The 25,422-nt window shown below is 47.3% G+C and overlaps 1 protein-coding gene across 1 annotated transcript; it reads right to left on the reverse strand.

The window, feature by feature from the left end:
* Positions 1 to 23,551: 23,551 nt before the first annotated feature.
* LOC137817540 (uncharacterized) lies at positions 23,552 to 24,823 on the reverse strand. Its single transcript, XM_068620824.1, has one exon. The coding sequence runs from the start codon at positions 24,821 to 24,823 to the stop codon at positions 23,552 to 23,554; it is 1,272 nt and encodes a 423-aa protein (XP_068476925.1).
* Positions 24,824 to 25,422: the final 599 nt, after the last annotated feature.

Below are 25,422 nucleotides of genomic sequence, written 5' to 3' on the forward strand. Positions count from 1 at the left end.
ACAGATCGCCATCAATCAATGTGTACTTGCTGGAATTTTTCTTTACCTTCCTAGCTTCTGTTGGATCCAGCGGGAGGAGGCCATCTGCCAAGCACCGCTTGTACTGTGTTATCCAAGTGTCTGGCTCATGGGCGGCGCAGACCTGCATCACGTCCACCTTCTCTCCTCGACATGCTCTAATTCTCGGCGATCTCAGAGTTTCTTGCGTCAAAGACTTATGGCTTCTCGCTGCTCTCTCCGTCGACTTGCTTATCTGAAGGACCAGGTGATCTGCTACAAATGCCCTCGGCGTCTTCAGAGTTTCTTGAATCACCGTCCTCTGCCTACCCCCCTTGCCTGAGCTGGCGAGCTTAGCAAGCAAGTCAGCTCGGGCATTCTGCTCTCGGGGCACATGTGCTACTTCAAAAGAGGCAAAGGAACTCTTCAATTCCTGCACATACGCCAAGTAAGCCGCATTTGTGGATCTTTAGCCTGGAACTCGCCTGTTACTTGCCCTGTGACTAGCAGCGAGTCACTCTTAGCCATCAGCACCCTAGCTCCCATCTCCTTGGCCAGCAGAATCCCGGCGATCAGCGCCTCATACTCTGCTTGATTGTTGCTGGCTTTGAAGGCAAACCTCAAAGATTGTTCAATCAGCACGCCGTTGGGTCCTTCCAATATGACTCCAGCACCGCTACCCTGCTGGTTCGACGATCCATCCACCGAGAGTACCCAACGGAAATTGTCTCCTTCAACCCGCGTCGCCTCTGATGAGAGCTCAACCACAAAATCAGCAAAGATTTGCCCTTTGATCGGGCCTCGGGGCTCGTACTTAATATCAAACTCTGACAACTCTACCGCCCACTTCACCATCCTTCCCGCAACGTCGGGTTTCTTCAAGACCTTCTGGATGGGCAGGTCAGTCATCACCAGTATTGTGAACTGTGGAAGTAGTGGCGCAACCTCCTCGCCGAATACACCACAGCCAGCGCAGCCTTCTCCAGGGCCTGATATCTCGTTTCTGGGCCCTGCAACACCTTGCTCACAAAATAAATAGGCTTCTGGGCCTGATCTTGATCCTGGGCGAGCACCGCACTCACCGCCCTCTCAGTCACAGCGAAATACAACCTGAGAGGGATTCCCGCCAGCGGTTTGCACAGAACCGGCGGGCTCGCCAGATACTCTTTTAGTTTGACGAAAGCCTCCTCGCACTCTTTCGTCCAAACGAACTTGTTATTGCGCCGCAGACACGGAAAATAGGGATGCCCCTTTTCTCCGCTAGCTGACACGAAGCGAGATAGGGCTGCCATCCGACCTGTTAGCTGCTGGACCTCCTTCACCGTAGCCGGGCTTCTCATCGCCAAGATGGCGGCGCACTTGTCTGGGTTAGCTTCTATCCCCCTTTCAGTCAAGAGAAAACCCAAAAACTTTCCAGCCTCCACGCCGAAAATGCATTTCTCCGGGTTGAGCTTTAACTTGAACTTGGCGATCGTCGTGAACAATTCTTCCAAGTCCGCAACGTGCTTGCTTTTCTCCTGCGAGGTCACGACCATGTCATCGACGTAGGCTTGCACGTTCCTTCCCAGCATTGGTGCAAGTACTCGATCCATCAGCCTCTGGTACGTGGCCCCGACGTTCTTCAGCCCAAACGGCATCACCTTATAGCAGTAGCACGACCTCTCCGTCATGAAGGCTGTTTTTTCTTCACCCATGGGATGCATCTTGATCTGATTATAGCCCGAGAAGGCATCCAGGAAACTCAGCAGCTTGCACCCTGCAGCACTATCAACCAGGGCATCAATGCTTGGTAAAGGATACGAATCCTTTGGGCAAGCTTTGTTCAGATCGGTGAAATCGACGCACATGCGCCATTTCCCGTTACTCTTCTTCACCAGTACGACATTTGCCAACCATTCAGGGTACTGGACTTCCCTGATGTGGCCTGCAGCGAGGAGTTTCTGTGTTTCGTCCCTGATCGCCTGCCTCCTCTCCTCATTGAATTTTCTTCTCCTTTGTCGCACCGGTCTCACCATGTTGTCCATCGCCAGATGATGGCACAAGAAGTCGGGATCGATCCCGGGCATGTCCGAAGCGGACCAAGCAAACGCGTCCAGATGCCGCTCAATCACCTTGGCGATCTGGTCCTGGAGATCGACCTCCAGAGATCTTCCGAGCTTGAAGATTTTCCTCCGATCTCCTTCTCGAGCCACTGCTCAACAGGTTTGGGCCTGGATTCTCTGGCGATCACCGCCCTGGCGATTCCCTGTTCCCTTGCTTCCTCGGGGCGATTCCGTGCCTCTTCCTCCTCCAGGCCAGCATTCCTCTCCCCCAGCTCAGCATCCACCATTTCCACGTCTCTTCCGGCGGCCTCCTCTGTTACCGGCGGTCTGGGCTTCACACGGGAGGTGGGGTGGTTGTTACATAACTCACTGATCTTTTGTTTTTCAGGCTATTCTCATAGCATCTTTTCGCTTCTTTCTGATTAGACTTGATCGTGATCACCACCCCTTCCATGGACGGAAACTTCACCTTCATGTGCCGGGTCGACGGAATGGCACCTATCCTGTTAAGAGTGGGCCTTCCCAACAGGATGTTATACGCTGAGGGGGCGTTTACGATGAGGTACTTGATTTTCTCCGTCCTCGACCCAGCCTCATCTGTAAACGTGGTTCTCAGCTCAATGTACCCCCTGACCTCCACCTGGTCGCCAGCGAACCCATATAAGCACCCTCCATAGGGCCTTAGCTGGTCAAGGGGCAATTCCAGCTGCGTGAAAGTCGGCCAGAACATCACGTCTGCCGAGCTTTCTTGGTCCACCAGAACTCTGTGGACCTTCCTCCCTGCTGTAACCAACGAAATAACTATGGGATCGTTGTCATGAGGCACAACGTCCCGAAGATCCTGCTTGGTGAACGTCATGTCCACTTCCGGCGAGTGATCTTCAAACATGTCCACGTCATCACCGATCGCGCATATTTTTGCTCTGCGATGCGGTGCATCCACCACTTGAGAAACCCCTGCAATGGTGTGGATCTCCCCGTGGATAGGCATCTCGTGTTGCTGGGCTTCTCCACCTGCTGGCTGGGAACTCGACGCTCCCCCCGTCCTTCTATCCAGCAGATAGTCATTTAGGAAACCGCTCTTAACCAGATCGTCGAGCTGATATCCCAAAGACAAACACGAGTCCAAGGTGTGGCCAAAACATTGGTGGAACTCGCACCAGGCGTCCGGCTTTGACCCCAGCACCTTGTCGCCCACCTTCTCAGGCGCCTTCAACCTAGCAGATATGTTAGGGATGGCGATCAGGTCCGCTAGTCCCATGACAAATTTGTGCTTAGGCGGGCGATTGTATTCCCGGCGTGCTGGCTGCTGGCGTGCTGGTTGTTGGCGCGCTTGGCTTCTTTCCCTGTTTCTCCTGTCGTAAGGATGGCGAGTCCTCTGGTCTTTTCTGGCCGCCGCCGCCGTTTCCAGCACCCTCTGCGGCTGGATCCTGGTCTGGGCGCGTGGCCTGGCGGGAGCCACGCTGCCTCTCTTCTCGGCGACTTCACTCTCGTCGGCGATGTGGGCCACCGCAAGTCGCCTGACTTCAGCAACGTCGCTGGGTGAGCCCTGATCAAGGCCTCGCAGAATGGCCCTGGCTGCACGCCCTTCTTGAAGGCATAGACCAGCATTTCTTCATCCTTGGCCGGCGATCTGACCATCTGCGCTCCGAAGCGATTGAGGTAGTCTCTGAGGGACTCCCCATGGTACTGCCTTATATCAAACAGATCATAAGACACCCTGGGCGGTGCCTTATTCACGATGTACTGTTCAACGAAGATCTTTGAGAATTGTTGAAAATTGGTTATGTGGCCGTTAGGCAGGCTCACAAACCACTCCATCGCCGTTCCCTGGAGCGTACTCACGAACATCTTGCAGTAGACGGCGTCTGACCCTCCCGACAGCATCATCTGCGTGTGGAACGTGGTCAGATGAGCCTCTGGATCCTCCACGCCGGTAAAAACAGCCTTAACCGGAACCACGCTCGTGGGAATAGGCGTGTCGGTAATCGCCTGAACAAACGGCATTGGGAAAACACGAGGTGGCGTTGACGGCGCCACCTCTTCAGCAGAAGAACGTCCTTGCTGCTCCTGAAGAGCTCGACGCAGCTCCTCAGTTACCTTGCTGAGCTCCTCGTTCCTGGCGCGAGAGGCGACCAGGTCCTCATGTATCCTCGCCTGCTCTACGCGCGAGGCTTCCACAGTTGCCTGCAACGAGCGCATCATCTCTGCCATCTGCGCCATGGTCATGGCGGCGTCGCCTTCAGCAGCGACAGGCGCCACGGGACTGGAACGATTGCTTCTCATTTTTCTCATTAACTTCAGCGAACCACAGGAATACAGCAAACAACACTTCAACCACGATCGAATCAGCGATCAATCGGAGAAAACTCAAGAAACTGCGCAAGAACTCAAGAACACCGCAAACCTTCGAAGAAAACCACAACTTCACCAAAAACCACCGTTTCCCCGCGGACAGCCAAACAAGCGAAAGAACTCGAACTTCCACCAAACAGATTGCGCGCAAGCAACAAAGGACCTTACTCCACCGATCGAAAACCAAACAAACGGTACAAAACGCAAACTCACCGAACGAAATTCAAAGAAACTGCGAACGACGGTTGCACCAGCGCACAAACACGCAGAAAACTTCGTAAACCTCCAAGAACCCACGCTGTGGATGGGAGCAAGTTTTACACGGCCCCACGGTGGGCGCCTGATGATCCTGCCTGTTGACCGGAACGCTGGAGAATGCCTCGTCAAAGGATCGACGTGCGCACCGCTTCTCACCTCCGTTCCTCTCCGGGATCTACTTCAAGAACCTGCAAGAAACGACACGGCGCCGCTGCGGCCGATCGCACTCCGACGCTCAAGTCAGTGACAGTATCACCAAATACTAAGAACAAGAACCGTGCAAATCCTCTCTCACAATCAGCTCTATCACTCGCAAGCGTAAAGTGTATGAACTGAACATGCGTACCTCAGAAAGTTTGTTAAGAGCTCTTATATACCTCGTGGCTTCCTCTCTCCTGGTAGTTACAGACTTGGACACGTGGCTCGTATCCAACTGTACACGTGCCATCATCTGGAGGCTCCCTGACTTGGCGCTGCTTCTACTCTCATTTTGGCTAAGTTACTTATGCATGGTACTGCCCAGTGCATAGCTAACTTAGGAGTGCGATCTCTACTGGAACTGGCGAGTTAGGGGCCTTCATACACCTTCCCTGTGGTCTCGCCGACCGCCTTCATAATCTGCTTCTCCTTCATCTTCGGCGATGTGCTTGTTCTGGCGATCTCCGACTGCTTGGTCGCCTGAGTCTACATCTGGCGACTTCATCTTCAACCTGGCGATCGCCCATTCTGGTAAGCTGGAAATCGGAACACGCCAACTTGACAACTGGCGACTACACGTGCCTCCCGACTTCCTTCCTATCTGCCAACCTGGCGCCTTGTCAACACGCCCACACTGTAGCAGGATGCCACGTCATCATACCCGACCACCAGGGCGGTACAGCACCCATGCTATCAGGACTTCTTGGCCTCCTGAAGCTACTTTTGGACTCTTTGTTCCCCTTGTTTACCCAATACAAGGGGAAACCGTCGAGCAGAGAAGCGTCCTTGTCGTTGGGGCGCACCTGGACAAATTTGCCCTTCCAGTCTTTGTAGGATTGCTGGAAGATAGAGAGGATCGACCTCCCAGCAATCCCGTTCAAGCTTACCCACAGGCGATCTCTTGGGTGCTTAGCTTCAAAAAGAAATAAGAAAACGTCCACTGACGCTGGCAGCCCCAAGTGGTCGCACATTATTTGGAAAGCCCGTACAAACGCCCAGCTGTTGGGATGGAGCTGGGCGGCGGCGATGTCGAGCTCGGTGAGAAGCTCCCTTTCAAAGCGAGTGAAGGGAAACCTAAGTTTCACCTTCTTGAACAGGGTGGTGTATATGAGGCAGAACAACCCGCCGGTGTTCCCTTTATCGTCAACGCACACCGGCATGTCGGGAGGGCAAGGTAGCACCGTCCTCTTCTCGTCGTGCTCCTTATTGAATGATTGGGGAGGCTCATCTCCTTTCGTCAGTCGCAGAACTGCCCCAGCAGAGTTTACAGAAGATGTTTCCCTCAACAAAGTCGAGGTGGCCCATGGGTACAGTTTTTTGAAGTCTGGGGAGGGAACAGAGGCTCCTCCGGCGACAGGGGGAGTGGCCTGAGCCAAGTTGGGGCGGGAGGGTGCAGGCCTCTCAGCCTGAGAAGACGAAGCACCACGTGCTCGCGGTGGGACGTGTGCTTGTGAGGAGGGGTTTCGTGATGAAGGAGGAGGATTTGGGGTGATCTTTGAGCGAGTCATTGCGGAAGCTGCAGAGGAAAAAGAAAAGGAAAAATGATCAGGGTTCGCAGAGGCTGACTCGATCATGAAAGAAGGGTGAAAAACGAACGAATGTAGGTTCGTTGTGACGTTGACGAAGCCCTAAGTTACGAGAAAGGAGAAATGGAAAAAACAACCCACAACGTATACACCAGACAGTTAAAGGATGATGCGAATCGGTTAAAATGCAGGAAAAACCAGCAGGAGAAGGAAAGGAAGTACCTTTTTATGATCGGAAGAGTAATGAAGGATGTTGGTGATTCAGGAGGTTGAAGAACGTTGAGAGCTTTTTTGCAGAAGAGAGTTGGAGCGTCTGAGAATACGAAGAAAGTGATGGAACAGTGGAGCGAAATGGGTTTAAGGGTTTTTCGAAATGGGTTTGGGAAGCGCAAACGTTAACTGAAGGTAACCGTTGATGAAGCCACGTGTCGAACGATGGGAGGAGTGTTTGGTGGAGCGTCAGAGAAGCAGAAAGTACAACCGCCTGGAATTCTGCGCCAGTGCCACGTAGATCGGTGTTGATGCGACTCTTTCAGTCTTTTCGCTGGACAAGTCTTCGCTTAAGACTGGGGGGCTTGTGTACCGCCCTGGTAGTTGGAAGTGATGACGTGGCATCAAGCTACAGTATAGGCGTGTTGACAAGACGCCAGGTTGGCAGAAGGGAAGGAAGTTGGGGGGCTCGTGAAGTCGCCAGGTATAATGTTGGCGTGCTCCGATCTCCAGCACACCAGAACCGGCTGTCACCGGGTTAAAGATGAAGTCGCCAGATGTAAACTCAGGCGACCAAGTGATTCGAGATCGCCGGAGTAAGCACATCGCCGAAGATGAAGGTGATGCAGATTATGAAGGCGGCCGGCGAGACCACAGGGAAGGTGTACGAAGGCACCCTAACTCGCCAATTCCAGTAGAGATCGCGCTCCAAGTTAGCTATGCACTGAGCAGTATCATGCATAAGTAACTTAGCCAAAGGAGAGTCAGAAGCAGCGCCCAAGTCAAGGAGGCTCCAGATGATGGCACGTGTACAGCTGGATGCGAGCCACGTGTCCAGGTCTGTAACTGCCAGGAGAGAGAAAGTGACTAGGTATTTAAGGGTTTCCCAACGAACTTTCAAGGTACGCACGTTCAGATTGTATTCTTGACGCTTGCGAGTTCTTGAGCATACTGTGAGAGAGAACATTGCACGGTTCCTTGAGAGTTCTAGAGTTTTGCTCTTGAAGTATTTGGTGGTTCAGTCACTGACTTGGGCGTTGGAGTGCGATCGGTCGCAGCGGCGCCGCTCTGTTCTTTTGCAGGTTCTTGAGGTGGATCGTGACGTAGGACGGAGGTTGAAGCGGTGCACACGTCGATCCAAGTTTGACGAGGCAAGTTCCAACGTTCTGGTCAACAGGCAGGATCACGTCCCGTCCCCGGGCGTTGACCAAAGGACAGATACGACCCATGAGAGGGCCACGGCCAGTGGAGAACCACGTGCGTGGTACGAGAGAAAGGTAGATACACCCCTAGGGCAAGTGACTCGAGCTTAGAGCGCATGAGTTGGCTCCCAGAAAGTCACCTCACGCGCTAGATGCACTTCAAGGAAGGAGGACTCACACAATGGATTAACCCTAAGCTGGGTTACGGCGCTGTGAGGCCCATCGCACAAAGTAACGATCAAGTCAGAAGGACACGTGGCAATTAGCACGTGCTCATTAAATGTTTCAGTGAAAGTTTGCCAAGGTACACGTTAATTCAGTTAACCCAGTTTTAGTATTCCAGCAGTTACTTTCGACCACCTTTAGAGGGTGTGTCACCTTTGATGTTTCTCGCTAGCTGACTTGATCGTCGGAGTGCAAACGGCCGCGAGGGTGCTCCTTTTTTCACTTCTTTTAAGGTATCACAGACGGAGCATAACGAAGGTGCCCTAGCTCGCGAGGAGAAGCCACGCGCAAAGACGATCCCGGTCAACCTGTGGGAACATTTGGCGCCCTCCGTGGGGCCGATATAAAACATCAGTCCCACTACACAAGTTTTTCAGTTCCAGTTCTCAAAGCCAGATAAGTTAAGAAGGCTTCCAGAAAGTCACGAAGATGAGACCTTCGCGCTCCAGGAGTGAAGAGATGACCATGCAAAAACTTGCGGGCATGATGCAAGGGCTGCAGGAAGCAATGGCAGCATCGAAAGCGGAGCAAGAGCGCATGCAGGCTGATCTCGGAGCTTATCAGGCGAGAAACGATAAGCTCCACCGTGCCAACGAGGAGTTACGTCGTGGATGGCGCGATGTAGATGATGGAGATCAAGCTCAAGAGGACATGGAGGCCAATCAACAAGATCAAGAAGAGGTAGAGGCACAAATGGAGGACGCCCATGGAGGTCAAAGCCCACCTCAAAGGCTTACAAGAAGCATGTTCAAAGCTTTAGGAGGTAGGGGACATTTATTCTCTCTTTTTGTAATTTCTTTGGTTGAAGGTGCTTAGAGGGAAACATTAGAAACCTCTTTTGTTATAGCATCTTTTAGGCTTTACTTAGGAGCTTTAGGAGGGGGGGTGCATACGTAGATAGGTGTAGGAGTAGAATAGGAGGTGCCAAAGTGAAGGAAGAGGTCACACCTTCCTCATGCCTTGTAATTGGCGCCGGTTCTAGAACTTGTTTAGGGGGGAAATTTGAATTTGTGTAGCTTGCATTTCAGCACCTTAGGCTATAAATAGAGGTCCTCCCTTTGTAAAATTCAGATTTGAATGAAGAGTAAAGAAACTATACTCAAATTTTGAGTCAGCAATTGGAGAGCTTTTGTGATGTGATTCCACTAGCACAATTAGAATGATTCTTGACATTCTTAGGAATCATCTTGAGTTGGTTATGAGATAGGAACTTTATCATAGAAATGGATCAAGGTTCTATGAACAAGAACTCACCAAAACTAGTGCCAAAACACAAACTCATATAGAATGCAAAAACAAAAAAGCTAAGCAAACTGAAATAGAATGCTGGAAATTAAATTGTACCGAACTAAAAGTTGGAAAATGAAGAAGAAAGATGAAGAACAGCAAGGCACAACAAAAGAACCGAAGCAACACAAATAAAACTGAAACTGCCGAACCAAAATCAACAAGGAAATAACAAAAGAAGAAAGGAAGGAAAAGAGAGTGCTCATGAAGATGGATGTATGGTTGGATGATCACGCCACTAGAAGGATGGTTGCTCCTAGATGAGTGTGCTGCCGCCACTTGAGGACACCATGGATCCTTCAAGATAAGACTAGAGAAGAAGGCTCAAAAGCTCTCCAATGATCACTCAAAATTTGAGTATAGTTTCTTTTCTCTAAAATTCAAATCTGAATTTTACAAAGAGAGCACCTCTATTTATAGCCTAAGGTGCTGAAATGTAAGCTACACAAATTCAAATTTCCCCCCTAAACATATTTTAGAACCGGCGCCTATTTACAAGGCATGAGGAAGGTGTGACTTCTTCCTTCACTTTGGCACCTCCTATTCTACTCCTACACCTATCTACTAACACCCCCCCCCCTCCTAAAGGTCCTAACTAAAGCCTAAAAGATGCTATAACAAAAGAGGTTTCTGATGTTTCCCTCTAAGCACCTTCAACCAAAGAAATTACAAAAAGAGAAAATAAATGTCCCCTAGCTCCTAAAGCTTTGAACATGCTTCTTGTAAGCCTTTAAGGTGGGCTTTGACCTCCATTTGTGCCTCTACCTCTTCTTGATGTCTTTATGCAAAGTTTTCACAAAAGAAGCCTTTTCATCCCCATCTTTGCACAAGACATCTCCAAGAAGGGGAATAGGAAGAAGATCAAGAGGTGTTAGGGGATTAAACCCATAGACCACCTCAAAAGGACAATGTGAGGTGGTAGAATTTACTACACGATTATATGCAAACTCAACATGGGGTAGTAAATTCTCCCACACTCTAGGATTCCCCGAAATAAAACATCTCAAAAGTTGTCCCAAAGTTCTTTTCACCACGTCGGTTTGACCATCAATTTGTGGGTGGCAAGTGGTAGAAAATAAAAGCTTAGTCCCAAGCTTGCCCCACAAGGTCTTCCAAAAATGACTCAAGAACTTGGGATCTCTATCGGACACTATAGACCTAGGAATCCCATGTAGGCGAACCACTTCTTGGAAGAAGAGGTTTGCAATGTGGCATGCATCATCCACTTTGTGGCAAGGAATAAAGTGAGCCATCTTTGAAAAACGATCTACTACCACAAAAATGGAGTCATTTCCCTTTTATGTCTTGGGTAAACCTAAGATGAAATCCATAGATATATCTACCCAAGGCATTGAAGGGATAGGAAGAGGAGTATATAGACCATGGGGATGCATTTTAGACTTAGCTTTGCGGCAAGCTATGCATTTATCACACAAACTATGAACATGTTTATGCATATGAGGCCAAAAGAAATGTTCATGCAACACATCCAATGTTTTAGCAACCCCAAAATGTCCCATTAAACCCCCCTCATGAGCTTCTTTAACAAGAGATAATCTAATAGAGCATTGAGGAACACAAAGACGTTTTCCTTTAAAAAGAAAGCCATCTTGAATAAAAAAATCTTTGTGTCCTCCCTTAAGACACTCTTGATAGATGAGAGAAAAATCAAGGTCATCATGATAAAGTTCCTTAATGTGATTAAAACCAAGATATTGAGAGCTTAAAAGATTTAGCAAAGTGTATCTTCTAGAAAGAGCATCCGCCACAATATTTACTTTGCCTTGCTTGTGTTTGATCACATAAGGAAATTGCTCAATGAATTCCACCCACTTAGCATGCCTCTTGTTAAGTTTGTTTTGGCTTTTCAAATATTTAAGAGATTCATGATCACTATGTATCACAAACTCATTGGGAAAAAGATAGTGTTGCCAAGTAAACAAAGCCCTAACAAGTGCATATAATTCCTTATTATAGGTGGAATAATTGAGATGACTTCCCTTCAATTTCTCACTAAAATAGGCTATGGGTGGCCCTCTTGAAGGAGAACAGCCCCAATACCTATGTGTACCGCCCTAGTAGTCGGAAGTGTTGACGTGGCATCGAGCTATTGTATAGGCGTGTTGATGGGACACCTGGCTGGCAGAAGGGAAGGAAGTCAGGGGGCTCGTGTAGTCGCCAGTTATTAAGTTGGCGTGCTCCGATCTCCAGCACACCTGAACCGGCGGTCACCGGGTTGAAGATGAAGTCGCCAGATGTGAGCCCAAGAGACCAAGTGATTAGAGATCGCCGAAACAAGGACATCGCCGAAGATGAAGGCAGAAGGTCATTTCCCAGCTGGCCAGAGGATGAAGCTCGGGAGATAGCACACTTGAACGTACACGGTGAAGCAGGTAGGGCAGATCATGAAGGCGGCCGGCGAGACCACAGGGAAGGTGTGTACGAAGGCACCCGAACTCGCCACCCAGAAGAGATCACGCTCCAAGGCAACTATGCACTGAGTATACCATGCATAAGTAACTTAGCCAAAGAAGAGTCAGAAGTAGTGCCCAAGTCAAGGATGCTCCAGATGATGGCACGTGTACAGCTGGATGCGAGCCACGTGTCCAGATGTGTAACTGCCAGGAGAGAGAAAGTGTCCAGGTATATAAGAGTTTCCAACGAACTTCTGAGGTACGCACACGTTCAGATTGTTTCTTTACGCTTGTGAGTCTTGAGTACACTGAGAGAGAACTGGTCACGGTTCCTTAGAGTTCTTGAGTTTTACTCTTAAGTAATTGGTGGTTCAGTCGCTGACTTGGGCGTCGGAGCGTGATCGGCCGCAGCGGCGCCGTTTCGTCTTTTGCAGGTTCTTGAGGTGGATCGCGGTGAAGGACGGAGGCTAACACGGCGCAGAAGTCGATCCAAGTTTGACGAGGCAAAGCTCCAGCGTTTCGGTCAACAGGCAGGATCACTATGCTTGAAGCATCACACTCAATCTCAAATGTCTTAGTGAAATTAGGAAGGGCCAAGATGGGAGAATTAGTCAATTTTTCTTTCAAAGTGTCAAAAGCATTTTGTTGTGCTTCTCCGCAATGAAAGACCACATCCTTTTTCACTATGTCATTGAGTGGTGCGGCAATGGTACCAAAGTTTGGAACAAATATAGAAAGAAGCAAGTCCATGAAAACTTCGGACCTCATTCAAAGATTTCGGTGTAGGCCAATTTTGAATGGCCATCACCTTTGTTTTGTCCACATGGACCCCTTTGCAACTCACAGCAAACCCTAGGAATTCTATATGATCAAAAGCAAACATACATTTAGCAAGGTTAGCATACAAATGTTCCTTCCTAAGGGTTTCTAAAACTTGCCTAACATGCAACCTATGGTCATTCAAAGATAAGCTATAAATGAGAATGTCATCAAAGTAAACAACAACAAACTTACCAATGAAAGGTCTAAGAACATGATGCATGAGGCGCATGAAAGTACTTGGTGCATTAGTTAGGCCAAAAGGCATAACTAACCACTCATATAAACCAAAGTTGGTCTTAAAAGCCGTCTTCCATTCAGCAACCGGTTTAATACGGATTTGATTGTAGCCGCTTTTAAGATCTGATCCTGCCTGTTGACCGGAGCGCTGGAGAATGCCTCGTCAAAGGATCGACGTGCGCGCCGCTTCCTACCTCCGTTCCTCCTCTGGATCTATCTCAAGAACCTGCAAAGAAACGATACGGCGCCGCTGCGGCCGATCGCACTCCGACGCTCAAGTCAGTGACGGTATCACCAAATACTAAGAACTGGAACCGTGCAAATCTCTCTCACAAACAGCCCTGTCACTCGCAAGCGTAAAGTGTATGAACTGAACGTGCGTACCTTAGAAAATCTGTTAGGAACTCTTATATACCTGGTGGTTCTCTCTCTCCTGGCAGTTACAGACTTGGACACGTGGCTCGTATCCAACCGTACACGTGCCATCATCTGGAGGCTCCCTGACTTGGCGCTACTTCTACTCTCATTTTGGCTAAGTTACCTATGCATGGTGCTGCCCAGTGCATAGCTAACTCAGGAGTGTGATCTCTACTGAAACTGGCGAGGTAGGGCCTTCATACACCTTCCCTGTGGTCTCGCCGGCCGCCTTCATAATCTGCTTCTCCTTTAACTTCGGCGATGTACTTGTTCTGGCGATCTCCGACTGCCTGGTCGCCTGAGTCTGCATCTGGCGACTTCGTCCTCAACCTGGCGATCGCCTATTCTGGTAAGCTGGAGATCGGAACACGCCAATTTAACTATCGGCGACTACACGTGCCTCCCGACTTCCTTCCCAGCTGTCAACCTGGCGCCTTGTCAACACGCCTACACCTTAACAGGATGCCACGTCATCGCATCCGACCACCAGGGCGGTACAAGATCAATCTTTGAAAAGATTTTTGAACCATGTAATTCATCCAACAAATCATCTAGTCTAGGTAAGGGATGCCTATACTTAATTGTTATGTTATTGATGGCCCTACAATCCGAACAAATTCGCCATGTGCCATCCTTTTTTGGCACTAAGATGATAGGCATAGCACAAGGACTCATGCTATCTTGCACCCACCCTTTCTCAATCAAAGCCTCAACTTGTTGGCGAATTTCCTTGGTTTCACTTGGATTGGTCCTATATGCTGGACGGTTTGGTAAAGAAGAGCCCGGTATCAAATCAATTTGGTGCTCAATCCCTCTCAAAGGTGGAAGTCCATTTGGAGGATCTTGAAACACATCTTGGAACTCTTCTACCAAATTTTCGAAGCAATGAGGACTATCAACAAGTGATTCTACTCTAAGAGTTCTAGGGATGGCTAAGAAAAGAGGATGAGGAACCACTATTTCCCTTTCAATGTCACGCCTAGACACAAGGAGTGTAGGCTTAGAACTCTTTTCTTTTTTATCTTTTTTATCTTTTTCACTCTCCCTCTTTTTCTTCATGATAACTTGGTCCTCATAGACTTCTCTTAGAGAGAGAGATTTTAAAGTAACCTTGTGACCATGGAATTCAAAAGATAGTTTGTTGGTAAAGCCATGATGTAAAACTTTTCTATCAAATTGCTAAGGCCTTCCCAAAAGAACATGAGTGGCTTCCATGGGCACAACATCACATAACACCTCATCTTTGTATTTTCCAATGGAGAAATGGATGAGGACTTGTTTATTGACCATTATTTCTCCTACTTCACTAAGCCATTGTAATTTGTAGGGCTTTGTATGAGAGATAGTAGGCAATCCAAGCTTATCTACTACTCTTGTACTAGCCACATTTGCACAACTACCCCCATCCACTATCAAGGAACAAATGTTGTTTTGAATAAGACATCTTGTATGGAAAATATTTTCCCTTTGACTTTCATCAAAAGGTTGTGAAACTTGTCCAAGAAGTCTTCTCACAATTAACAAGTCCCCTTCAAGTGGACATTCGCTCTCTTCCTCACTAGATGCATGAGAATGCAATGAATGCTTAGGAGAATCCGAATCATGCTCACTAACTACAATGCCCTCATGCATGTACATACTTCGTTTGGAAGGACAATTTGCAGCTATATGACCATAACCCATACATTTAAAGCATTTAGTATTGGATGTTCTAGTGGGAGACTTAGGTCTAGAAGTAGATGGCTTAGTTTCCTTGGGTTTGAAAGAAGAATCTTTGGAAGGATGTTTAGAAAAAGAATTTTTGTTTCTCCAAGACTTGGAGTAGTATACATCATTGGAAGCATTTTTTAAAGAATTTTTCTTAGCAAGTTGGGCTTCCACCTTCATTTCAAGATGAACTAAAGAGCCCAATGATGAATACTCTTGTAACTCAACAATGTCTTGAATATCCTTCCTAAGACCACTCACAAACCTAGCAATTATAGCTTCCTCACTTTCTTCTAATTCAATTTTAAGCACAAGCGTCTCAAGCTCCTTGTAATATTCAACCACATTTAGTGTGCCTTGTTGAAACCGTTGGAGTCTCAACATGAGGTCTTTCCTAAAATGTGGGGGCACAAACCTAGCGCGCATATGATCCTTTAAAGAGTTCCAAGAGTCCACGGGAGGACCCTTGTGATAGATAATGTCCTTTACAATTCCATGCCACCATTTCATGGCATAATCACTAAACTCTAGGGTGGCTAGCTTAAGCTTATGCTCATCTTGGATCTCATGGATCTCAAATATTTGTTCACACTTAGCCTCCCAATCTAAATATACATTAGGATCACTAGAGCCATTAAAACAAGGAAGCTTGACCGAAGGAAGCCTAGACTTTGCATCATGATAGAAGCCATTGCCGTAGTGAGTTCTTTCCCCTTGGTGATGATGTCTTTGTCCATGGACTTGGGGTGGAGTTCTCCTTCTCCTATGCTCATCTTCACTGCCAAAATCATTGGAATAAGCTCTTGTTGAAGGTCTATGATGCTCATCATGGATTGAAGGAGATGGTCTAGCTTGTTGCACCTCCATATTTTGCAATTTCTCCTCCAAGCGTCTAATGGTTCTTTGAGCTTCATGTAATTCACCAAGGATTGAAGCTTTGGAAGAAGAATTCTGCTTGTATGATGCATCACTTGAAAATCCAGCCATTTTGGAATTAAAAAACAGCAAACACACAAAAACAGCAAACAAGTTAAGAAAAAAATTAGCAAAAACAGTGAGTGTGTCCAGCAAGAATGCCGAAGTGAAAAGAGGCAGAAAAAGAGGTCACTCTCAAAGAAATAATGTCCTTGCACCAATCTGATCTTGAGGCCTTGGAATCCTCAAATGAAAGATGTCAAAGCAAGCACACCAATCTCAAAGGCAACCACCACAAAACCAATGAAACAATAAAGACAAACAAGAAAAGGTATAAGCAAAGAAAGGTAATTGCAAAAGGAAAACAATATGTAAGACAGACTCAAAGATTAAGGAATGAAAAACAATCAAGAAAATAAAGATCTCAATGAGAAAGTAGGCACACAAAAGAATACTTAAAGAAAAGCACTAGAGTAGATGAAGAAAACAAAAAATTTAGCTACTGGAAAATATATATATTTTTTTTTGCAAACTGTGCTTGATATTCACTGATTTAACTGGAATGATGTAGAGCGAACTGGATTATGAAATTTAAACCATAGAAACTTCAAGATGTTAACTCAATAATGGCACTGGAATCAATTAAAAACAGTAAGCCAATTAATTGAGATAAAATTTTTAAAATCGCTGCCAGATTACCGTATTCTTTTCGGCATACACTTTTTTTATTTTATTTATCATTTTTTGTGTAATTTGAATTTTTGAATGATTCTTTTTTCTACTCTTTTCTAACACTTTGAATATCACAAATCCAGAATTTCAGAATTTTCCAGTGAGTAAATCAATTGCAATAAGGAAAAACAATAAGCACTTTTTTTTTTTCAGAAACAGAAATCCTAATAGGAATAAAAAACAGAATTATGAACTAGTAAAGACATAATGGAAAATGATGTATTGGAACTTGTATAGGTCTAGAATACAAGTATGACCTCAATTCTAAAAAGATAAAGCACAAAGGATCAAAATCAATTCAGAACAAAAAATTATATGACACTGAAGCAAGAAACAATTGAAAGCAATAAAAGTACTACTAGAAGTAATGACAATTATGGAATAACATGACTAAGACAAAACTTGACATGATTCAAAAAGGAAAATACTCAAACATATGATAGGCAAAAGAATTAAAACAGCAAGCAAACTCAAAATACGCCTAAAACAGAAACTTAAATTGCAAGAAAATAAAAGAGCTCTTGAAATAAAGTGCTGCACAACTCAACAATTAAACAAGAACACACCTAAACTCATGATACCACATGATGTGATTCCACTAGCACAATTAGAATGATTCTTGACATTCTTAGGAATCATCTTGAGTTGGTTATGAGATAGGCACTTTATCATAGAAATGGATCAAGGTTCTATGAACAAGAACTCACCAAAACTAGTGCCAAAACACAAACTCATATAGAAGTTCCAATTATAGTCAAATTGAACCGAACAAAAAGGTACAAAAGCTAAGCAAACTGAAATAGAATGCTGGAAATTAAATTGTACCGAACTAAAAGCTGGAAAATGAAGAAGAAAGATGAAGAACAGCAAGGCACAACAAAAGAACCGAAGCAACACAAATAAAACTGAAACTGCCGAACCAAAATCAACAAGGAAACAAGCTAAGACAAGGAAATAACAAAAGAAGAAAGGAAGGAGAAGAGAGTGCTCATGAAGATGGATGTATGGTTGGATGATCACGCCACTAGAAGGATGGTTACTCCTAAATGAGTGTGCTGCCGCCACTTGAGGACACCATGGATCCTTCAAGATAAGACTAGAGAAGAAGGCTCAAAAGCTCTCCAATGATCACTCAAAATTTGAGTATAGTTTCTTTTCTCTAAAATTCAAATCTGAATTTTACAAAGAGAGCACCTCTATTTATAACCTAAGGTGCTGAAATGTAAGCTACACAAATTCAAATTTCTCCCCTAAACATATTTTAGAACCGGCGCCTATTTACAAGGCATGAGGAAGGTGTGACTTCTTCATTCACTTTGGCACCTCCTATTCTACTCCTACACCTATCTACTAACACACCCCCCTCCTAAAGGTCCTAACTAAAGCCTAAAAGATGCTATAACAAAAGAGGTTTCTAATGTTTCCCTCTAAGCACCTTCAACCAAAGAAATTACAAAAAGAGAAAATAAATGTCCCCTAGCTCCTAAAGCTTTGAACATGCTTCTTGTAAGCCTTTGAGGTGGGCTTTGACCTCCATGGGCGTCCTCCATTTGTGCCTCTACCTCTTCTTGTTCTTGTTGATTGGCCTCCATGTCCTCTTGAGCTTGATCTCCATCCTTTTGAGCCTTCTTCTCTAGTCTTATCTTGAAGGATCCATGGTGTCCTCAAGTGGCGGCAGCACACTCATCTAGGAGCAACCATCCTTCTAGTGGCATGATCATCCAACCATACATCCATCTTCATGAGCACTCTCTTCTCCTTCCTTTCTTCTTTTGTTAATTCGTTGTCTTAGCTTGTTTCCTTGTTGATTTTGGTTCGGCATTTCCAAATTTTAATTGTGTTGCTTCGGTTCTTTTGTGTTCCTTGCTATTCTTCATCTTTCTTCTTCATTTTCCAGCTTTTGGTTCGGTACATTTTAGTTTCCAGCATTCTATTTCAGTTTTCTTAGCTTTTGTTCCTTTTTGTTCGGTTCAATTTGACTATAATTGGAACTTCCATATGAGTTTGTGTTTTGGCACTAGTTTTGGTGAGTTCTTGTTCATAGAACCTTGATCCAATTCTATGATAAAGTGCCTATCTCATAACCAACTCAAGATGATTCCTAAGAATGTCAAGAATCATTCTAATTGTGCTAGTGGAATCACATCAGTAGATGAGCCTGAGACTGCCTCCCCACCAAGAGAATTCACAACACCATTCTCACAGGCGATCCTGGAGACAGCGATCCCCAACACGTTCATGGGGCTCAAGGTAACCTTCACAGGGATGGAGGATCCTGAGGCGCACCTCACTGCGTTCCACACGCAGATGATGTTGGTTGGCGGTTCTGATGCCTTAAGGTGCAAGCTCTTTATGAGCACTTTGACTGGGATGGCTATGGATTGGTTCATCAGCCTCCCAGAGGGTCACATCACGTCTTTCGCACAACTCTCACAATTATTTAGGGAGCAGTATTTAGCCAACAAGGCCTCAGCCCCAGTTTCGTATGACCTTGTCGACGTAAAGCAATACCAAGGGGAAACCCTGAAAGAGTACATAAGCCGCTTTGGGGGACAGGTGGTGAAGGTGGGTACCACAGACGAGCCCATGATCGTGTACGCATTTAGGAAGGGGGTGTGTCCTGGATCCTTTAGTAAATCGCTTAACCGCAGTCGCCGAATACCTTTGCTGAAGTAAGGCGTCGAGCGGTATAACACATTGCCTCAGAAGGCGAGGCGTATGAGAAGTGCAGTACGACCAAGAGCACAGATTCGCACACAACCCGCTAGGGTCCACGAAGCTGCCACAGAGAGAAGGAACCCAGACAAAAAGCGCACCGACGAGACAAGGAAGACCCAACCTAGGGGTCGGGCAGAAGGAAGGAGAGAGGGGAATAGACCACTAAGGCACAACTTTGTGGTAAAACTCAAAGACCTCATCATTGTGCCCAACATAGCTGACAGGTTGAGGCCACCAGTGAAGTCCGACAAGATACTGGGACCTCACAAGGAATCATGGTGCTAATTTCACGAGGCATTTGGGCACCATATTAACAACTACTTGGCGCTAGGATATCAGTTGGATGAGCTTGTGAAAAAAGGTTTCTTGAAGGATTATCTTGCTGGATCCACTGTGACCCCAGACGCGGTAACGCCAGAGGAAGGTCAAGCGCACGAAGTCCCAACTCATCAAGAAGTGCACACCATCTCTGGCGGTTTTTCCAGGGGAGGACCCACTGCCTCTAAACGAAAGAAATACGTAAGGTCAGTAAATTTGGTTGCAGAAGAATTTCCGGACGACCCGTGGGAGTCAGACCTCGTTTTCACAAGAGCTGACCTGCGGGATATCGTCCCACATGACAATGACCCGGTGGTCATTTCGGTAGTCACCGCGGGAAGAAAGGTATATAGGGTCCTCGTCGACCAAGGCAGTTCTACAGACGTCATGTTTTGGTCAACCTTTAACAAGCTACAATTGTCCCCTGATCTGTTGAGACCCTATACGGGGTGCTTGTATGGATTTGCAGATAACCCAGTAGAGGTGCGTGGCTACTTGGAGCTGAGAACGACGTTCACTGATGGAGTGGCATCACACACCGGGGGCATTCAATACTTGGTGGTTAACGCCAACTCAGCTTACAACATTCGGTTAGGCAGACCCGCCTTGAACAGACTAAGGGTTGTGTCCTCCACACGCCACATGAAGATGAAGTTACCAGACCTTAGCAGCAAGGTGATAGTCATCAAGTCAGACCAGAAAGAAGCCCGAAAATGCTATGAGAATAGTTTAAAAACAAAGAGAGGCATAGTCATGGTGATTGAGCGACCACCTGTCTCAGATTCACCTACAGAATCAGAGTCGTTGGGAGAGGCGACGCCCGCGGAGTCCACGCCAGTCAAAGCCGCTTTAGGGGCGACGCCTATAGAAGACGCACATACGGAAGGAAAGAACGGCGAGGCCTCGCCAATGGAAGGAGTACACGGAAAGGCCCTGCCCGCAGATGAAGTACCAAGGATTGTATGGGCTTACCACACCACGCTTCAATCCTCCACCATGGAGACGCCCTTCGACTTAGTATATGGATCGGACGCCACGGCCCCAGTGGAGATCCGCGAGAGCTCGCCCTGTTTCCTGGGCCTAACAGATGGAGCTAGAGAAGAAGCGAAAATCAAGGTTGAAGCTGCGAAAAGAAGAGTGGAGCGCCAGCACAAGCTCTAAAGTGAAGCCGCGACAATTCCAGGTTGCTGAATCGGTCATAAGAAAGGCTCACCCTTACGAGTTGGAAAACAAGTTGTCTCCAAAGGGAACGGTTCATATAAGTTAGAGACTCTAGAAGGAGGCCTCATCTCACATAGCTGGAATGCGGCGAATTTAAAGTTTTATTTCAGTTGATGTTATTCCAGTTGAAGTTTGTAAAGTGGACACTCTTTTTCCCTCCTGGGGGTTTTTTAACGACGTCACCCGAATAAAGAAAATAGAAGTTTAAAATGTTTTTGCTCTAGTTTTTTCCTTATTCTAATGTAAGATCAAAGGTTAAAGAAACAAAGACGAAAACTTGAAGCGCCACCAAGATGAGGCGTCGCCAAGATCAGTCGTCACCTAGAGGAGGTGTCGCCAAGATGAGGTGCTGCCAAGATAACGCGTCGCCAATATAAGGCGTCGTCAAGATAAGGTGTCGCCAAGAGGAGGCGTCGCTAAGATGGCGATGCCGGGATAAGGTGTTACTAGAACAGGGCGTCGCCAGCACAAGGCGTCGCTGCCAAGTACTCAAGCAAAAGTCAAGTGCAGAGCAAGATAATAGGTATGTCTAGTACAAGTTAAAATCGGGGAGCCTAGTCCTTGATCAGGGGTAAAAGGATTCCTCCGGGACGCCCCCTCCTCAAGTATGAACAACTAGCCCCGGTGCTGGATATCAGTATAAGCTAAAATTCGGGAGCCTAGTCCTTGATCAGGGGTTGAGGGATTCCTTCGGGACGCCCCCTCCTCAAGTATGAACAACTAGCCCCGGTGCCGGATATCAGTATAAGCTAAAATCCGGGAGCTTAGTCCTTGATCAGGGGTTAAGGGATTCCTTCGGGACGCCCCCGCCTCAAGTATGAACAACTAGCCCCGGAGCCGGATATCAGTATAAGTTAAAATCCGGAAGCCTAGTCCTTGATCAGGGGTTAAGGGATTCCTTCGGGACGCCCCCTCCTCAAGTATGAACAACTAGCCCCGGTGCCTTATATCAGTATAAGTTGAAAATCCGGGAGCCTAGTCCTTGATCAGGGGTTAAGGGATTCCTTCGGGACGCCTCCTCCTCAAGTATGAACAACTAGCCCCGTAGCCGGATATCAGTATGAGTTAAAATCCGGGAGCCTAGTCATTGATTAGGGGTTAAGGGATTCCTTCAGGACGCCCCTCCTCAAGTATGAACAACTAGCCCCGGTGTCGTATATCAGTATAAGTTGAAATCCGCGTCCTTGATGAGGGGTTAAAGGATTCCTTCGGGACGCCGCCTCCTCAAGTATGAACAACTAGCCCCGGTGCCAGATGTCGGTATAAGTCAGAAACCCGGGCGCTTAGTCCTTGAGCAGGGGTTAAGGGATTCCTTCGGGACGCCCCCTCCTCGGGTATGAATAGATGGCCCCGGTATCAGACGATAAATGCAAGCTAAAATCTGGCACAGGTGAGATGAGTCCTCTTCGCCCACGAGCGACACTGAGGCACCAGAGAGGAACAAATATAGTCCTCCCTCGCCTTTGAGCGATGTTGAGGCCTTAGTAGAGACCAAATCCCTCCTTGCCTTTGGGCAATGATGAGGCAGGCGACGCCTTCATAAGAAGGATTCCTCGCAGATGGAAGGGCCAAGCAGAATTCTGAGTGAAAGGATCAGGAGAAGGGTATACATCGCGACTCAGAGGCGGAAGGTAAGAGAAGAGATTACGCGCTACCTACAGGGTTAGAAGACAAGACGATGAAGCGTGCATTGAAAGTGAGTACCAGCTACGCCTTTGGTATGCTAAAGAAAGCAGGAGCAGATGAAAGAGCAAGAGAAGTTAAAAGTATACAAGCGTCTGTAAAGATAAATTTCGAATGGCATGTAAATATACATAGTTAAGCGTCAGAATTACAAGTAAATAGATGCAAATTTTCAAGAAGAAAGATGGAGATCTGTCAAACGGTCGAGAGGCACGACCTTCCCATCAACAATATGGTTAAATGGGTTGCAGTTGGAGGTATCAATTCCTGGGTTTTCACAGGCGGTTTGAGCTAGGGCCTCCTGAAATCCCTCTGCAAAGGTGTCAACCATATTATCTGATCCTGCCTGTTGACCGGAGCGCTGGAGAATGCCTCGTCAAAGGATCGACGTGCGCGCCGCTTCTCACTTCCGTTCCTCCTCTGGATCTATCTCAAGAACCTGCAAAGAAACGATACGGCGCCGCTGCGGTCGATCGCACTCCGACGCTCAAGTCAGTGACGGTATCACCAAATACTAAGAACGAGAACCGTGCAAATCCTCTCTCTCTCTCTCGCAAGCGTAAAGTGTATGAACTGAACGTGCGTACCTCAGAAAGTCTGTTAAGAACTCTTATATACCTGGTGGTTTTCTCTCTCCTGGCAGTTACAGACTTGGACACGTGGCTCGCATCCAACTGTACACGTGCCATCATCTGGAGGCTCCCTGACTTGGCGCTGCTTCTACTCTTATTTTGGCTAAGTTACTTATGCATGGTACTGCCCAGTGCATAGCTAACTTAGGAGTGCGATCTCTACTGAAACTGGCGAGTTAGGGCCTTCATACACCTTCCCTGTGGTCTCGCCGGCCGCCTTCATAATCTGCTTCTCCTTCGTCTTCGGCGATGTGCTTATTCTGGCGATCTCCGACTGCCTGGTCGCCTGAGTCTACATCTGGCGACTTCATCTTCAACCTGGCGATCGCCTATTCTGGTAAACTGGGAATCGGAACACGCCAACTTAACAATCGGCGACCACACGTGCCTCCCGACTTCCTTCCTATCTACCAACCTGGCGCCTTGTCAACACGCCTACACTGTAGCAGGATGCCACGTCATCACACTTGTCCACCAGGGCGGTACATTATCAATGAGTTTCTTTCTGGGTTTCTCCAGTTTTTCAATGGTGGAGTCCCGAGTCTTCTTCTCCTCAATAAGCTCCTTGTTGGCCTGCTCCAGCTCTTCGATTGTGGAGTCTCCGGAAGCTAACTGCTTCTCGAGAACTTCCTTCTCCACCTGGAGCTTGTCCAGTTCAGCTTGGAACTTACCATGCTCAGATTGGAGAAGATTGAGCACTTCCATTTTTGCAGTTAGCTCCCCTTCGGCCTTTTCCAGCATTTGCTTCTGCTGGGCCTCAGAAGCCCGCATCGCCACTTCAAGAGCAACGATTTTGGATTTAAGGGATGCCACCTGAGCAAGGAACTCTGCGCCAGCTTGCCCTGCGTCGTGTAGACGTTTGCAGGGTTCTGCGTTAAGTTCCCCAGTACTTCTTAGAGAGGCCTTGTAGACTTCTTCTTGGCATGCCCAGCCTTGGGATAGGCTCTCCTTCTCCTCCTTCAGGGTAGCCACTTCCTGTTGAAGGGCTTGGAGAGCGCTTGTCTCTTTAGTTTTGGCCCTGGCCTGAGCACGCCAATCAAGGGCAATGGCCAAGAAGGCCCCCAAATAATAAGGCATGCCTTCTCTCCTTTCGCTGGGGGAGCCTCCCGGCGATAACCCCCCATTGAACCCCCTCATCAGTTGAATAATTGGAGGGGGAATAGCGATGATTTCCGGGCCGGCGGGGGCGGATGCAGAAGCAGCAGGTGCCTCAGTTGGTGGTGGAGGCGGCGACGACTCAGTTCCGACGTCCCTTTCTTGGACTGTTGGCGGTGGCGGTGGGGATGTGGCACAAGGTGGACTATCCCTAAAAGACCCACCACCATGGGGGGAAGTGGTTGGTGGGGTGAAGGCCCTAGCAACCCTCGTCCTCTTGAAGACTAGCCCTTCACCGGAGTCTTCATCATCAGACGGTATCTCCAGCACCCTTTTTCCTTTGTCTCGGGGGGCTGGAGCAGGGGATGAAGCCACAGCTAGGGGAACTGCGGCGATGGGCGGAGGCGAGTTTGGTGTTAGCAACGTATGGGGACTTTGTGGTGGTGAAGATGGACCTAGTGGGGTTTCGGAAGAGGTCGGTGTTTGAAAGGTCGATGGAGAAGGAAGGTTTGGTTCGGAGGTGGGAGTATTGGAGACACCAGCCTTTGTGGGCGTTGCAGCGGGACGTGCTCTCAAGGACCTGGCCAACTCCGTCCTTGTTGCTGAATCCATCACTGACGCTACACTAGATAAATCAGAGAACATAGATTAGAGCCAATGCCAAGTCAAGCAGGAAGCACCGGACACACAGCTAAACACAGAAATTTGGAGTTAGGACTTGAGCTCAAGATCAATTACAGAGTGTCAACTCCGCCATTGGCGCAGATTTGCAGATCAACAATACATGCAGATAAATGAAAATTAAAGTAGATAAACAGGACACTCAGTAATAAAGGAAGCATGTTGAGAAGACAATCATCATACGCATGGACCGGCGAAAGCATAGTTAAAAAGGGAAAGAGCAAAGATGATGAGAGTCAAGTAAAGGAGGTTTTTATTAATGAAGGAAGAGGCAATTCACCATCACACTTGAAGTTCTTCCTTCTAGTCATCTCAAAATTAAAAGAAGACATAAAATAAAGAGAGGCCCAAGCCCAAGCCCAAGCCCAAGTCCATCCTATGAAGGGCAAGGCCAAGTTTTAAATAATAAAGAATATTGTTTGAAGGTGCATAGAGGGAAACATTAGAAACCTCTATTGTTAAAACATATTTTAGTCTTTAGTTAGGAGTCTTAGGGGGGGTGTGTTAGTAGATAGGTGTAGGAGTAGAAA

This window comes from Phaseolus vulgaris, unplaced genomic scaffold (assembly GCF_000499845.2).
Source record: "Phaseolus vulgaris cultivar G19833 unplaced genomic scaffold, P. vulgaris v2.0 scaffold_117, whole genome shotgun sequence".
Classification (NCBI taxonomy): domain Eukaryota; kingdom Viridiplantae; phylum Streptophyta; class Magnoliopsida; order Fabales; family Fabaceae; genus Phaseolus; species Phaseolus vulgaris.